Source organism: Andrographis paniculata, unplaced genomic scaffold (genome assembly GCF_009805555.1).
Source record: "Andrographis paniculata isolate CXL003 unplaced genomic scaffold, ASM980555v1 Contig43END, whole genome shotgun sequence".
Taxonomy (NCBI): domain Eukaryota; kingdom Viridiplantae; phylum Streptophyta; class Magnoliopsida; order Lamiales; family Acanthaceae; genus Andrographis; species Andrographis paniculata.
Genome location: NW_026137577.1, coordinates 600,427 through 617,197, shown reverse-complemented (window position 1 = coordinate 617,197; position 16,771 = coordinate 600,427). Strand labels below are relative to the sequence as shown.

At 38.6% G+C, this 16,771-nt stretch overlaps 1 protein-coding gene across 1 annotated transcript; it reads right to left on the bottom strand.

Moving 5' to 3' along the window:
- Positions 1 to 1,654: 1,654 nt before the first annotated feature.
- On the bottom strand, positions 1,655 to 2,521 carry LOC127251229 (uncharacterized). The gene has a single exon (XM_051274840.1). The coding sequence runs from the start codon at positions 2,519 to 2,521 to the stop codon at positions 1,655 to 1,657; it is 867 nt and encodes a 288-aa protein (XP_051130797.1).
- Between the last annotated feature and the right edge of the window lie 14,250 nt (positions 2,522 to 16,771).

Genomic DNA, 16,771 nt, shown 5'->3' with positions numbered 1-16,771 from the left:
GTATGAGATCCGTTATCTCTCAGGTTTCTCCAATCATCGTTAACGATACTGCATTCAAGCCATAACGTCTTCTGGACAGTATCAGGACTCACCTCACTGATCCAAAAGACGCCTACCGTAAATAGTACGCGCGGCTTCTCCCCCACTTTGAAGAACAATGGAAAAAACAATGCATTGACAAGGCCATACTCTTTTCAATGCAGCCTCTTTATCTTCACGACAAAGCTTTACTAGCGATGAGAGCCTTTTGGCATTCCCAGATGGGCGTATTCTTCCTCCATGCTGGTCCTATCGGCCCGACCCTGATAGACGTGGCCGTCATTGCGCATTTGCCAATTGTAGGCGATGACCCTGTTCTAACTTCTTTTGAGGGTTAAGGGCCTTCACCCAACCATGCTGGTTGGGCCCTGGCCAAGCTCCCTAAAAAAGAGAGAGGCTGGACTAATTTTTTTAACAAATATCAGGGTAAGGAAGGCACCTCTGTTTCCGAACTGGAGCAGTGCTCCTGTAGTCGGTCGCTCGAGCTTTTCCTTTTGGGTGACGACTCCTTCTTCTCCTTCCCTTTATCTACTCGCTTTCCATGCCGAGCCGCATACCTGCGCTTAGCATTACGAATTTGTGTGTGATTCATACCTGGAAATCGGGGATCTATGTCTATTGGCAGAGGCTTTCTGTTTCGGCTCCATTTGTCATGGACTGGCTGTGGTTTGCGTGTTGGTCGGTCTCATACCACAGCTTTATCCTTCAACTACACTTCGAAGGACCCATCTTCTTTATCCTATTTCTCCGCCACTCTAGTTTCGCAAACTTTGAACTTGTTTTCCTGATCGTGTTCCCGCTCTTTGGGCTTACGCTCCTTTCGCTTGGTATTTTCCTCACCATCACTTTGCGTATCTTGTAAAGAACGCAGGGAGATCACAGCAGTAGTCACTTTTGGGAATGAGTAGTGTTCCACTCCCATTGTTACATACTTGAATCTCCTTGCTCTGATAGCCTTCTGCATTTCCTTTCGGAAATGCGTACATTGATTAGTGTAATGCATAAAAGAATTATGCCACTTACAGTATGGCCTCCCTTTTATCTCTTCTTTCGTTGCTAAACGCTGCCCTTTAGGAATGCGAATTTGCCCGTCTGCTAGTAGAATATCGAAAATTTCATCTGCTTTAGACGCATCAAAGGTCGGTTGTTTCTTCTCTTCTGTCCCCGGAAGAAGCTTTAGTTTGGAACACACATACGGCTTGCCGCTCACAAGTTCAGCTGTCATTTCTTCAATGATGTTTCCCTGCTCATCATCTGGCGCATACATTTTTGTATCAACACTGGCCATCTGTTGAACCCTGTTCCGTCGGAAATTATGATCTTTTTCTCAAAAAAAAAGATTCTAGCCTTCCTGCTTTGGAAGCCAGGCTGGCCAGATCCTGAATATCGTGGGCTGTCAATGCATCCCGCAGTCTGTGTACATATTCCTGACCACTAAATTAGTCATCTCGCTTTCTTCAATGATTGTCGGGCACCGACCCTTCATTAAACGTATCTGCTCTATAAATTGATAAGCAGTCTCTTCTGGCATCTGCCGGATCTCTAAGAGATCTGCGAGCGAGACTGTTGGGAGCGGATTAAAGAATCTTGCATGGAATGCGGCCTCCAGACCTTTTCAAGTTTGAAACTGTCCTGTTGGTAAATTAGCGAACCATGAAAAAGCGGTTCTTGTGAGCGATAATCCAAACAACTGTAATTTGTAAAACGAATTATTGCCCACTTCCCCCAATTGAGCCGTGAAGCGTCCCACATGCTCAATGGTTGATGCTCCATCTTCTCCTGAAAACGAGTGAAAGTCGGGTGGTCTGTAATTCCTCGGAAGGGGGTGCTCATTGATGACTCTTTCTGAGAATGGCCTCTGATAGGCTGGTCTATTGACCGTCTGAGGATTCATTCCAAAATGCACTCTCAAGACTTGAGCAATGTCTTCCGGATCTACCCTGGGTGGAACAGGGTCAAATACAGGAATAGAATTGTGAGCCTGTCCTCCCAATCTTTGTTCTCTGGGGTCGGTTGGTTCGACCCTAACACCCAGTGGAACATTATTTGGGTATGTGAGAGGAGTCTTTCCCCTGTCAACCCTAGTGGCAGTAGCACTTGGAAAAGTGCTATCCACGTAAGAGGGCCCCGCAAAATTTGCCTGTAATCTGGATGGTGATGACTCTGGCGGTGTCTGGGTGGGTTGCAGAGTAACCCTTGATAATGTCTGATTTAGCATATTTTGCATAAGGTTTTGTTGCTCCCGCAACATTTGTTGCTCCCGCAACATGTTTTGCAAAGTCTGATTATGCTGATTGTTCAATTGTTGAATATAGGACACCCAGTCAGCAGGTGCTTGAAATGTTTCCCCTGCATTTGGCATGATAGGTGGTGAAACAGTTTCTCCCACTGGTGCTGAAGATGCATGAGGCTGTGACCCTGCCATATGGATCCTTTCGATGATTCGGCCGAACCTCAATCTTATGAAGTTCTCTGTTGACATAGGATCAGAAATCTTGTCTTTCTCCCACTGTGGTCTCCAAATTGTTAATGTATTTTTTCAACAATAAAAAGTAAAATCCGAAAATAGGAAATTATCTTCGAATTTGATATAATTAGTGCCTGAGATTAGTAATCTCTAAACACTGTAGGATACATAAATAAAATAGAAAAAAAATAAAACGAAAGACTGGAAAATAAAATGGTGATCCCCAAAAGCAATTCTCTTGAATTTGATGTTGATTAAAGATACCTTGTCCGAACAGACCCGAATCTTTAAATAACTTCTTAAAGAAACAGTTTGAACTGCCATCCGGTTGGTTACAGCAACCGCTGTCAACCGCCCACCAGGTTCTCCTTTGTTGACACGTGTGTTAACTGACTCACTAACCGCTCTCACCAATTACAGCGCTCAACTGACTTGTTTAACCGCCCGACTTGCCTGACTCCTCTTCACCCAGCCTTATCACATCCGACCTCCGCACCTGACCGGATCACATCTGACCTCAGTTCTCGACCTTATCATGCCCTATTTTCTTGTCCGACCTTATCACGTCTGACCTTACTGCCCTACCTTATCACGCCCGACCTCCGAGCCCGACCTACTCACATCCGACTTCAGCGTCCGACCTTGTGTCTGACCTTACCGTGTTCGATCTTAACACCCGACCTGATCACGTCCGACCTCCGTGCCCGATCTGATCACGCCCGACCTTTGTGCCCGACCTTACCGCGTCCAATCTCAACACTCGACCTAATCATGTCCGACCTCTGTGCCCGACCTGATCACGCCCGACCTTAGTGCCCGACCTTACCGCGTCCGATCTCAACACCCGACCTAATCACGTCCGACCTCCGTGCCCGATCTAATCACGCCCGACGTTAATGTCCGACCTTATCACGTCCGACCTTTGTACCTGACCTTACCGCGTCCGATTCAACACCCGACCTAATCACGCCCGACCTCAGTGCCCGACCTTATTACACCTGGGCTCCGCATCCAACCTTATCATACCTGAGCTCCATGTCCGACCTTATTACCCCTGGGTTCCGTACCCGACCTTATCGTACCTGAGCTCCGTGTCCGACCTTATTACACCTGGGTTCCGCACCCGACCTTATCGTACCTGAGCTCCATGTCCGACCTTATTACCCCTGAGTTCCGCACCCGACCTTATCGTACCTGACCTCCGTGTCCGACCTTATTACACTGGGTCCCGCACCCGACCTTATCGTACCTGAGCTCCGTGTCCGACCTTATGACACCCGATCTTTGCCTTCTCCCGAGGAAGCTTTTTCCCTAATCAACATTTATATTTCGGTTTTTTGAAAGCCCATTAAACTCGAATAAACCTTAACCTAATTTAGTAGGCTCATTCTCAAAAACCCTACCCATCGTTTTTTTTGTGCTCAACACGAGGGTTTGGATTTCTTCTTTTTGGGTAGGAGATAAGCTCAACAAGTGTCCGTTGGCCGTCGCCGGAGCAGCTCTTCCTTCCTATCGGTTTCTTTGTTCGATAAAGTTAACCGATTTTAAATTTGAGCCACATTAGTGTGTTGTTTGTGATCCATTTTTGTTACGCTTTGTTTGTGCTCTTTAATAAAGCTCTTTTTGTTTCTTTCAAACTTGTTTTTCATTTTAGTATTTCCGATCCTAAAACTAACAATAGTTACAGAGCTACTAGGTTTTTTTTTTTAATAAAAAACGCAAGTTCTTGGGTGTTCCTTCGTTGTTTTGCAAAAGAATTGATGTGCTTTGTTATTTCTAAATCAGACCTTGAAAGATTTTTTTTTTTCTTCTTTGAAAGTTATTGTTTCTGGATTTGCCTCAGATTATAATTTTTGTTCTATTTTTTGTTTTGTCAGTGAACAATTTTTTTTTTAAAAAAAAAATTCTGCAGCAAACAGTTTTTTTTTTATTAAACTTGTTATACATTAGTTCTATCCAGTTCTAGAAATAGGTTTTTTAAAATCTGTTACGAACATATTTTTGTTTTAAATAATCTGTTATGTTCTTTTTTAAAAAAAAAAGAAAAAGTGTGTTTTAGAAAGCGAAGGAATTATTTGAAAGAAAAAAAAAAGGAACAAATATTTGTATTCTGTATTAAACTAACATTTGTTGTGATTTTTTCAGAGCACAGCTTAGACAGGCCTTAAAGAATCGGCACTGGCGTGTAAACTCATTGGTAGTTCACATAAGGTTTTTCATAATTTTTGAAAACCCTATTGGTAAAAGGCTTAACCCTTTCATTTATGTGATATCTGTGTTTTTATGTGAATTTGAAACCCTGTGTGGTTTAGTCACTGCTGATTGCAGTTTTAGGAATCTTAATTGATATTTTGATTATGTGATTTACTTTATTACAATAGTGGGTTGCTGACTGTAGCCATAGGTTGATTGTTGTGTGAATATCCCTATTTCTGACTTGTTTGTTGTGCTTTTAAATACTTTTGGGAAAAATATTTGTTCTTGTGTTTTTTTTGCAATGATTATTGTGTGTGATATTGCTTGTTCATTTTTTGTTGCTTGTTGCGTTAATTGTTCTTGGGTGTTAAGATTTTGAAAAAAAAAAATTTGTCTGTTTGTATTTTTCTGTGTTTTTCCAAAATCTAAATATTTTTTAAATAAAATTTGTCTTTTCAAAACGTCTCAAAATCATCTTCTAAGTTTGATTCACTTTGATGGAAAAACAGAATTTTCTATATGAAAAATGAAAGGTTTTTTGATTACTCAAAAAGTTTTTAAGACAATTGATGGAAATTATGCTGCAACTGTTTATAATGAATGCAAAGCAGGAATAGATGAGCAAGCACATTCCTTTATAATTATCAATCTTGTTGATTCTATGATTAGAAAAGTTGGAATGGTTAAAACTGCAAAAGATTTGTGGGAAAGATTAGACCAATTATATACTGAAACTTCTTTGCCAAGTAAATTGTATTTGTTGGAAAAAAATTTCAGCTTTAAACTTGATTTGCAAAAGAGCATTGATTAAAATTTAGACATTTTTCATAAATTAATACAAGACATAAAGTTGACTGGGATACTACTATTGATATCTACAATCCTATTGTTTTGTTAAATGCTATACCCAATTCTTATTTAGACATAAAATCTGCTATTAGATATGGTAAAGACTATATAACTTTGGATGTTTTAATAAATGGTTTGAAAAGTAAAGAATTGGATTTAGCTATTAATAATAGTCATAAGTTTTCATCCGGTGAAGTCATGTATACTAGAGGTAGATCTCCTCATAAGAAAGGTAATGCAAATCAAAAGAGTAGTAATAAGAATTTCCAAAACAATAATAATAATAAAAGGAAGAAAATTTATAGAGGTAAGTCTAGGTCTAAGTCTAAAAACCATGAAAGAAAGTGTTTTGGTTGTGAAGAAGTTTGACATTATGTGAAACAATGTACTAAAATAGTTGGGTCTAGTAACAAACAACAACATGTTAATTACACTTCTGATTTTCAGAATTTTGGTGATGTGTATATGGTAAAATCTAATTGTTGTAATGTGAATTTGGTGTGTATGAATGAGTGGTTAATTGATTCAGCTTTTACTTATCACATGACACCCTTAAGAAAAAAATTTTCAAACTACAAGACACTAAATAATTGTATGGTTTTTATGGAAAATGATAAAATTTGTAGAGTTGAAGGTGTTGGCACTGTTCGTCTTAAATTTGAAACCGGTTTTGTGTTAGTTTAAAAAAATGTGAGACATGTGTCCAATTTGTGCAATAATTTGTTGTCTTGTGTGGGTTTAGAGGATATAGGGTTGGAAGGCAAATGGGGAAATGATTTTATGAAAATTTTAAAAGGTTCTTTAGTTGTTTTCAAAGCTGAAAGAATAAAATAACTTGTATGTCACTAAGGTGGAGCTTGTTATAAATTTTGATTTTTCAAATAAAGTGTGTGATGATAAAATTGAATTATGGGATAAAAGACTTGGGCATATAAGTGCTAGAGGTTTAGAAGCTTTACACAAAAATGGTTATTTTAGAAAAGATAAAATTTCTCCTTTACGTTTTTGTGGTGAATGTGTGTATAGAAAACAACATAGAGTTCAATTTCCTAATGGTTCAGTTCCTAAATTGATTAAATCATCTCATATATTGGAATATATACATGGTGATGTGTGGGGCCCTTCTAGTGAGCCCACATATGGTGGTAGTAGGTGTTTTCTTTCTATTATTGATAAATTTTCAAGAAAAGTTTGGGTATTTTTTATGAAGAACAAATATGATGTTTTCAAAATATTCAAATAATGGAAAGTTTTGATTGAAAATCAAACCGGGAAGAAACTTAAGTTTTTAAGGACTGATAATGGCCTTGAATTTTGTAATCAATGGTCAGATTCTTTGTATCTTGAGCATGGTATTATTAGGCACAAAACAGTCCCTTACACACCCTAACAAAATTGGGTGGCTGAAAGGATTAATATAACTCTTTTAAAAAGAGTTAGAAGCATGTTGGCTTCCTCGGGTTTGCCTAAAATGTTTTAGGGAGAGGATGTTATAACAGCAGCCTATTTAGTGAATAGGACCCCATCGATTCCCTTGAATGGGAATTGTCTTGAATCTGTGTGGTTAGAAAAACCTATTGATTTGTCAAATTTAAGGGTGTTTGGTTGTGCTGCGTTTGCTCATATTCTAACTGATAAATTAGAACCTAGGGCAGAGAAATGTGTTTTTCTTGGTTATCCAGAATGTGTTAAAGGCTATAGGTTATAGATTAAAAAGAGTCCTGATTTTAAAATAAATGTAAGTCGTGATGTTACATTTAATGAGCTTGAAATGTCTTGTTTGACGAATGTGTTACCTGTTTCAACTTTTAAATTGATAGTATTCAAAATAAGGTGGAGTTTGATGGTTTTTCATTGAATAATGGTGAAAATGACAATTCTGAAAATTCTGAAAATTTTAAAACAAATTTAAATCAATCTGAAGTAGGTTTTCAATCTAAAAATGTGGGTTCCTGTTCTGATCCTTTTGTGTTTGATAACTAATGTGCTGATTTTCAACAAAAAAATGTGTGTGATCCTTTAAGTGATAATTTGAGTCAAAGTATTTCAAATAGACCCAAAAGAACTATTAAACAACCTGTTAGATTTAATGATTTTGATTTGACTTCATATACTTTTAGTGTGTTTGATACACTTGATAGTAATGAACCAAAGTCATATAGAGAAACAATCAATTCAAAATATAAAAATGAGTGGACTAAAGCAATGAATGATGAAATAAAGTCCTTACATGATAATAACACTTGGATTTTGGTTAACAAACCTGAAAGTTGTTCATTGGTGGATTGTAAATGGGTTTTTTAAGTGAAAAAAGAGGAAAATAACATTAGATTTAAAGTTAGACTAGTAGCTAAAGGTTTTACCCAAAAAGAGGGTATTGATTATAATGAAATTTTTTCTCCGGTTGTGAAGTTTTCTACTGTTCGTGTCATGCTTGCTTTAGTTGCTCATTTTAATTGGAATCTAAAACAACTATATGTTAAAACTATTTTTTTACATGGTGATTTAGATGAAAAGATTTATATGAAATAGCCCGATGATTTTATAGAGAAAAATAAACCTGATTTTGTGTGTTTGTTAAAGAAATCTCTTTATGGCCTAAAACAATCACCTAGACAATGGAATTTAAAGTTTGATAATTGTATGAAATCTTTAAATTTTAATAGAAGTCAATTTGATCATTGTTTGTACTTTAAATCAGTAAATGATAAACTTGTTTTCTTGCTGATTTATGTTGATGATATGCTCTTAATCAGTTCTGATGTGACTGTTATTAATCAAATTAATAAATGTTTGAGTGATCAATTTGATATGAAATTTTTAGGTGATGCAAAAGTTATTTTAGGCATGCACATAGAGAGAAATAGAGAAAAATCTGTTTTGTTTTTAAATCAATCATCTTATGTGAAAAAGGCGATTAAGTGGTTTAATATGACTGATTCCAAATCTGTTAGTGTGCCATTAGCTTCACATTTTTCTTTAAGTAAAAGTCAGTCACCTAAAACACAAGCTAATTTAGAATACATAAAAAATGTGCCATATTCAAATGCAATAGGTTCGGTTATGTACCTTATGGTTAGTACTAGGCCTGATATTGCTTATGCCGTAAGCTGTTTAAGTCGATTTATGTACAATCCCGGTGTGGAATATTGATGTGCTTTGAAGTGGCTTTTGAAATATTTGTGTGGCACAATGAATTTGGGTTTGAAATATTCTAAATATTCTAAATATAGTAGAAAATCGACTACTTCTTATGTTTTTACTTTGTGTGGATCTGTTATTAGTTGGAAATTAAAATTACAACACATTGTTGCATTATCTACGACTGAATCTGAATATATATTGCTATTACTGAAGCCTTGAAAGAGGCATTGTGGTTAAAGGGGCTGCTATCTGAAATTGGTGTGTTAGCGGGTGATGTTGTAGTGTATTCGGATAGTCAATCGGGCATTCAACTTTGCAAGAATCCTGTTTTTCATGATCGAACAAAACATATAGATGTTAGGTTTCATTTTATTCATGATATAGTTGGTAAAGGTCTCGTAAAGTTGGAGAAGATTCCTTCGGAATTCAATCCGGCTGATATGGGTACCAAATCGTTGTCTGTTTTTAAATTTGAGTCATGTTTAAATATTTTGAACTTTTATACTTTTGATTAGTTTTTCAAATTCTATTTTTAAACGTGTACTTACAGTATGGTTGAGTAATAGGTGTGGCTGTGATGATCTTTATCCATGTGAATCTCGACCAAAAAGGAGGAGAAATGTTGTATTTTGGCCAAGATCTGACCCGTCTGATGATGACCCGACCCGTGGCCCAATTTCCCCTAATCAGATCCCAACCGTCCATCCTAGGTTTCTAATCCTAGTTGTCCGTTGCAGTGATATATATATTGCTGCCTCTATCATTTGCAGCGCAGTTACTAATATTCTTTCTCTCTCAAAAAGGGTTCTCTGTCGCGATCGTTCTTCCTCTTCTCTGGTGTATCTCCGACGTGTGTTTTCTGGTGATATTCACTCCAATTTAGTTAGGCCTTTGTTTTGTGGGACATTGGGAAGTGTTTGGCGAGGTTTATACGGTCTGAATCATCCAAACCGTGTTGTTCTATTTCGAGGGTTTGGATTTCTTCTTTTTGGGTAGGAAATAGGCTCGCCGGGTGTCCGTTGGCCGTCACCGGAGCAGCTCTTCCTTCCTATCGGTTTCTTTGTTCGATAAAGTTAACCGATTTTAAATCTGAGCAACATTAGTGTGTTGTTATTGTTCCATTTGTGTTACGCTTTTTTGTGTTCTTTAATAAAATTCTTTTTGTTTCTTTCAAACTTGTTTTTCGTTTTAGTATTTTCGATCTTAAAACTAACTGACACGGCTCCGGATCACCCGAATCCAAACTTAGACGGACCGATTACAATCCGAACCCGGTTGAAGCTACTTGTTTGCTTGGAGGTTGTGATCCTTTGATCTTAATCAAAATGTGTGATTTAGATTAGCTTGCCACTTAAGATGTGTGGCTTAGATTAATTTGTCATTTAGTATATATAACTTTGTTTATTTTCTTGATGCACACATAACTTAGATGAGAACATTTGAGAGAGGGTTTACCTAGCTTTGGAGAGATTCCTTAGAGTTGGAGTGATTTCATCCGCCGAGAGGGCAATTCGATTGTTGAGCTTCGGATGCAATTGCGTGAGAGACGGAAGATGCATCGGCAGCCTCGGACAGTCCGTGGATTCTCGAAAGTACTTGCTCAAGAGGAGTGATTGCTTTTGGAATTCAACTTATCCTATTTCTATTTCGATTTTCGATTCAGCATTTGTAAGTTCCCGAATACATATTAGATACTTGTCTTCGAGTTTGATTCATGGAGATGATCCTAATCCATGTCATAAATTGGTATCAGAGCGGTTGTTGATTTGATCATAAGATTTCGTAGCAATCTTGTTCACAACATGTTCGATAATATGTCTCTATGTCCTGTTTGATCAAATTTGTGTTAGAACATTGGTTTAGTTAATGTTATTTAGAGATAGTTCATAGTTTTTGGAAATAGTCATTTCGTCGTTGCAAAAATTCCCTCTCTAGTGGAAATAATAACTAGTTCCAATCCATTGTTAGTTGCCAAACATGAGTTATGTTTTTGAATTTGTTTCTCAAGAAACACAAGTAGTAGTGATTTTTGGCCGGAACTAACAAACTTTGTTCGTAGTTTTCTAAGTGTTCTTAGAAGTTGATTGAGTAATATGGTTGGTTTTGAGGCTAAACACATCAAATGATCATGGAATTGAGTGAATTAAGGGATTAGAAGTGTGTTTTTGTGAGTTTTGTCGGTAAATCGTATTTTGGCCGTAACTTTTGCATACGAACTCCGATTTACTATTGTGAGAAGGTTTCGGAATCGGCATCGAGTCCTCTATACAGTGAGCACCACTCTGTTGTGCTGTGATCTAAACATCTTCAAAAAACACCTGGACGACAGTTTTTGGTCAGTCTGAAAATCTTGGGTCCAACATTCTGTTTTCTATTTTGAGCAATCGAATTGTTCGATTTACTGCTCTCAATTGGCTGGGAATTATTAAGTGATTCTTTTCTTTACTGTTAGATAAATCCTTGAAGTTGATTTTAAGTTTTGGAATCGTGAGATTTGGTTTTGAATAGCTCTCTGAAATAGCGTTTGAATTTGATTATAGTGCACTACATCATGTTTTTTAGGAGTGTGGCAAAAGTGCAATAAAGAGCCAAGATGGTAATATAAATTAGAAAAAGGCGCACTCTAAACATTAAGTAAAATCCTAGAGCACAAAAAAAAAAAACAAAGGAAAACAAAAAAAAAAAAAAAAAATTGAGCAGCACACTTTCTCTTCTTGTTATAGTGCATTGTTGATCATTTGGATAATCTTACTTGAGAGTCACTAAACCAGTTTTGAGGAAGTAGTTCTCTCCTTCTGTGGGGGTTCTTTTGAGTTAGGAGAGATTGTCATGATCAAATGATGTGCTAGGGATTTCGATTCGAGCTTGTTGCTTAATTGTGGAATAAGAACTTGTGTCAAACTTTCTTTACATTCTGCGATTATAGTTTGGCGTCGAATCCTCTAGTTTGTTTCCTAGTTGATGCGTCTTTTTTTTGTTCGACATTACTTCTCCTTGAGTATTGCATTTGAAGGAATTCCGACGTACTGTTTGAGGTATTTGCAAAACGCTTCTTTTGTTTTGATTGTGGTTGCTTTTGATTTTCCTTTATGAGAGTTGTGAGAGAGAGTGAGAGCACTTACCTTTCGATATACATATATATAGTTTGTCTTTGTTTGTAGGATGGCCACTTTTGAACAATTGAAGGAGCTGTTGGAATCGAGTATGCAACAATTAGAGGCCAAAATGGAAAAAACTTTATCCATGCAACAAAGGGCAACTTGGGATCATGTAGCGTACGCCGTGAATAAGAAAATAGAGGACCTCAATCACAGGTTGACATCTTTGGAGACGGCACGGACTGAGGTTCCTTCTGGAGTAGTTGATATTCGGGGTAGATATGATGCAGCTGAGGCTTCTCGTCATCGTGATATGAGTCCTTCAATGAGGTCAGACGCACACAATAGTCGTAACTCAGAGCACTCATTCTATGAACGAGACCGAACTTATCATCGACGTGGTGAAGTGGATGACGATCTTTCTACCATTAGGATTACCCTTCCCACCTTTGGAGGATTAAGAGGGGCAGAGGAATTTTTGGATTGGACAACGAAGTGCGATATGGCATTTGACTTCCATAATTACTCGGATGGCAAGAAATTCCGAATGGCGATTTGTAAATTCAGGGATTATGCTTTGACTTTGTGGGAGAAGGAGAGACGTTATAGAGAACAGCATCAATGAAATCCGATTGATACTTGGCCCCGGTTGAAGGAAATCATAAGGAGGTGTTTTGTGCCACAAAGTTATGAACGAGATATGAATATCAAGTTGCAGTTCTTGGTGCAAGGTTCGAAATCAGTAGAGGAATATTTTTAAGGAATTGGAGATTTTGATGATGCGGCTGGATATTGATGAGAGCGAGTCATTGACAAAAGCTCAGTTCATTAAGAGTTTGAGGCGTGAGATAGCTGATACGGTTGAGCTGCACCGTTTTCGTTCTCTTCGGGAAGCTGAGGATTTGGCTATCAAACGAGAGGAGCAGCTCAAGAGACCAACCTCAACTGGATTCTCATCTCAAAGGAAGTTCCCAACCAGTTCTGTAGCTCCGGTTGTATCTTCTACCGGATCTAAGGGAATTGTTTTCGCTAAGCCCTTCGATAAAAATATGGATAAAGGCAAATATAAAATAATTGATAAGAAGGATGAGGCTGCGAAGTTCAAAGGAAAGGATTTTGGACAGCAAAAAGAAAAGATTGTAACGTGCTATAAGCGTCATGGACAAGGGCACTATGCAGGTCAATGCCCCAATAAACGAACCGTTATGATTTTTTAGAATGGCGATATGTCGATGATGGTGAGGGCGATGAGGTAGTAGAGGCTGAAGCAGAGGCTGGAAGTGATGATGACGTTGAAGAAATGTGCGATGAGGATCCATTAAGTTTAGTAGTCATGCGTGCCTTGACCTCTTTGCCGCGCGAAGATAAGGGTGCGGGACAGCGAGAAAATCTATTCCATTGTCATTGCAAGGTAGCGGGACATACTATATCCATGATAGTGGATTCGGGTGGTTGCACCAATGTTATTAGTTCCTATGTAGTCGAGAAGCTGAGTTTGAATACCACCCCACACCCGAAACCATATAACCTACATTGGATGAGCGATGAAGGAGTTGTCCGTGTCGATAGACGAGCGATTGTTACCTTTTCGATTTGTGGTTTCAGCGATGATGTCCTTTGTGATGTGTGTCCCATGACTGCATGCCACCTCCTTTTGGGACGACCATGGCAATTTGATAGACGTGTTTTGTACGATGGATATAAGAATCAAATATCATTCACTAAAGGTCGCAAGAAACTGAGCATTTCCGCATTTCTACTCGAGACCGTCCGTCGTGATGCTGAATATTTACATAGGACTATGCGAGATGTGGTAAAATCAAAAGGGGCTGTTGTTACCATTTCGGCAAAACCTTCCGAGGGAGACGATAGCTAGTTGTTGCTTAGTCTTAAAGAGTTCAACAAAGAAGTTCGCCAAAATAGTAACCAAGATGAGGGAAGCTACTTTTATATTATCTTGCTCAAAGAAGTACTTGTTATTGATGATAATTCTTTTTCTCACTCGTCTCCTCCTTTTGTAGACTTGCTTAAAGAGTTTGAGGATGTTTTTCTGGATGATATACCACCTGGATTACCACCATTGCGAGGCATCGAACATCGTGTTGATTTTGCACCGGGTTCATCAATCCCCAATAGGCTAACTTATAGGTGTAATCCAAAAGAAAGTGAGGAAATTCAAAGACAAGTCCAAGAGCTTCTTAATAAAGGATGGGTTCGAGAATCTTTATCTCCTTGTGTTGTACTTGTTTTACTTGTCCCTAAAAAGGATAACTCATGGAGTATGTGTGTTGATTGCAGGGCCTTCAATGCAATTACTGTGAAATACCGACATCCAATCCCTCGATTGGATAATATGCTTGACGAGTTGCATGGAGCACGGTTGTTTACAAAAATTGACTTAAAGAGTGGGTACCATCAAATTCGTATGCAACCCGGAGATGAGTGGAAAACAGCTTTTAAAACTAAGTTTGGGGTGTACGAGTGGCTAGTCATGCCATTCGGGTTGACAAACGCGCCCAGCACTTTCATGCGGTTGATGAACTATGTATTGAGAGAATTTATTGGAAAGTTTGTGGTGGTATACTTAGACGACATACTTGTCTATAGTACTTGTTTGGAGGACCATCTAGGACATGTTAGGCAAGTTTTCCATGCATTAAGAAATGCTAAATTGTATGGTACGTTAAAGAAATGCATATTCTGCACTAATGAAATTATTTTCCTTGGCTTTGTTGTAGGTGCAGATGGTCTTAAGGTTGATGAATCTAAGATTCCTGCAATTCGGGAATGGAGAAAATGTACAAGTGTGGCCGATGTCCGGAGGTTCCTTGGAATGTGTGGATTCTTTAGGCGATTCGTACCACACTTTAGTGTGATAGCAGCCCCATTGACCTCCCTTTTAAAGAAGAATGTTCCATTTAAGTGGGAGGCAAGTCACGAAACATCCTTTGAGAAGCTTCGGGATAGTTTGACACATGCTCCGGTTTTGGCACTACTTCATTTTGAACGAGCTTTTAAAGTCCAATGTGATGCTAGTAGAGTTGGTATCGGTGCAGTACTATTACAGGAAGGGCGACCGATTGCTTATTATAGTGAGAAATTCAATGGAGCAGCCCTTAATTACTCGACATACGACAAGGAATTATATGCGGTTGTGCAAGCCCTGAGAGTTTGGCAACATTACTTGCTGCCAAAGGAGTTCGTAATTCACACGGATCATGAGACCCTCAAGCATTTACGTGGGCAGCAGCAACTCAATCAGCATCATGCTCGGTGAGTAAGCTTTATTGAGCAATTTCCATATCTGATTAAGTATAAACAAGGGAAAGAGAATGTAGTTGCTGATGCACTCTCTCGGAGGTATGTTTTATTTAATCATATTCGTACACATTTGGTTGGATTTTCACATATTTATGAGTTGTATGAGCATGATGTAGATTTTGGTGATATATTTAGGAAGTGTGAGAAGCATGGTTTTGATGATTATTATAAGCATGATGGCTATTTGTTTCATGGTGATAAATTGTGCATTCCTAGATGTAGCATTGAAGATGTTTTGATTGAGGAGAGTCATGGTAGTCATATTCTTGGACATTTTGGTAGACATGCTACATTTGATGTTCTTAGCGTTCACTTTTACTGGCCTCATATGCGTAAACATGTTGATTCTTTTGTTGATAAGTATCTTGCATGTAGAGTGGCGAAGAGTACTTTGAAGCCACATGGTATGTATACTCCTCTTCCCACTCCAGAAGGCCCTTGGTTAGATATTTCTATGGATTTTGTTCTTGGTTTACCTCGGACACCGCGTGCTAAAGACTCAATTTTTGTTGTGGTTGATAGATTTTCCAAGATGGCTCACTTTATACCTTGTGCGAAAACGACAGATGCTAGTCATGTGGCAAAGCTTTTCTTTCGAGAGGTTGTGAAATTGCATGGGGTCCCAAAAACTATTGTATCTGACAGGGATGTAAAGTTCGTATCTTATTTTTGGAAAAGTCTTTGGCATGAAATTGGGACGCGCTTACTTTTCTCTACCATGTGTCACCCCCAGACTGATGGCCAAACTGAGGCGGTCAATCATACATTAGGTAATCTTCTACGTGCCATGGTACATGATAGTGGTCGAACATGTGATGAATGCCTACCACATGTTGAATTTTCTTATAATAGGCATGTTAGTACTACTACTAAATTGTCCCCGTTTGAGGTTGTTTATGGTTTTAATCCTCTAACTCCTATCGATATGTTGCCACTACCTAGTAGCGAGCATTTGAATTTTAGTGGCAGGCATCGAGCTACATCAATCAAGGAATTACATGCCAAAGTACGGGAGAACATTGATAAGGCGGCCGCGACATACGCACGCTATGCCAATCGCGGAAGACAACGCATAATATTTCGACCCGGAGATTGGGTATGGGTACATTTGCGTAGAGAACACTTTCCGAAGTTGCGGCGTGGGAAACTTTCTCCTCATGGAGCTGGTCCATTTCGTATGTTGGAGCGCATAAACGATAACGCATACTGGATTGCACTTCCGGAAGACTTGGGTGTGAATGAGACTTTCAACGTTGCCGATTTGAGCCTTTTTTATCACGCTGAAGATGCTACTAGCCTTGAGCACAAGGCAGCCGAAAATGCTAATAGCCTTGAGGATAAGGCAGCCGAAGGGGGAGAGGATGACACGGCTCCGGATCACCCGAACCCGAACTTAGACGGACCGATTGCAACCCGAACTCGGTCGAAGCTACTTGTTTGCTTGGAGGTTGTGATCCTTTGATCTTAATCAAAATGTGTGATTTAAATTAGCTTGCCACTTAAGATGTGTGGCTTAGATTAATTTGTCATTTAGTATATATAGCCTTGTTTATTTTCTTGATGCACACACAACTTAGATGAGAACATTTGAGATAGGGTTTACTTAGCTTTGGAGAGATTCCTTAGAGTTGAAGTGATTCCATCCGCCGAGAGGGCA

Coding starts and splice junctions, on each gene's coding strand:
- LOC127251229 (XM_051274840.1), bottom strand. CDS start 2,521: ATGTCAACAGAGAACTTCATAAGATTGAGGTTCGGCCGAATCATCGAA.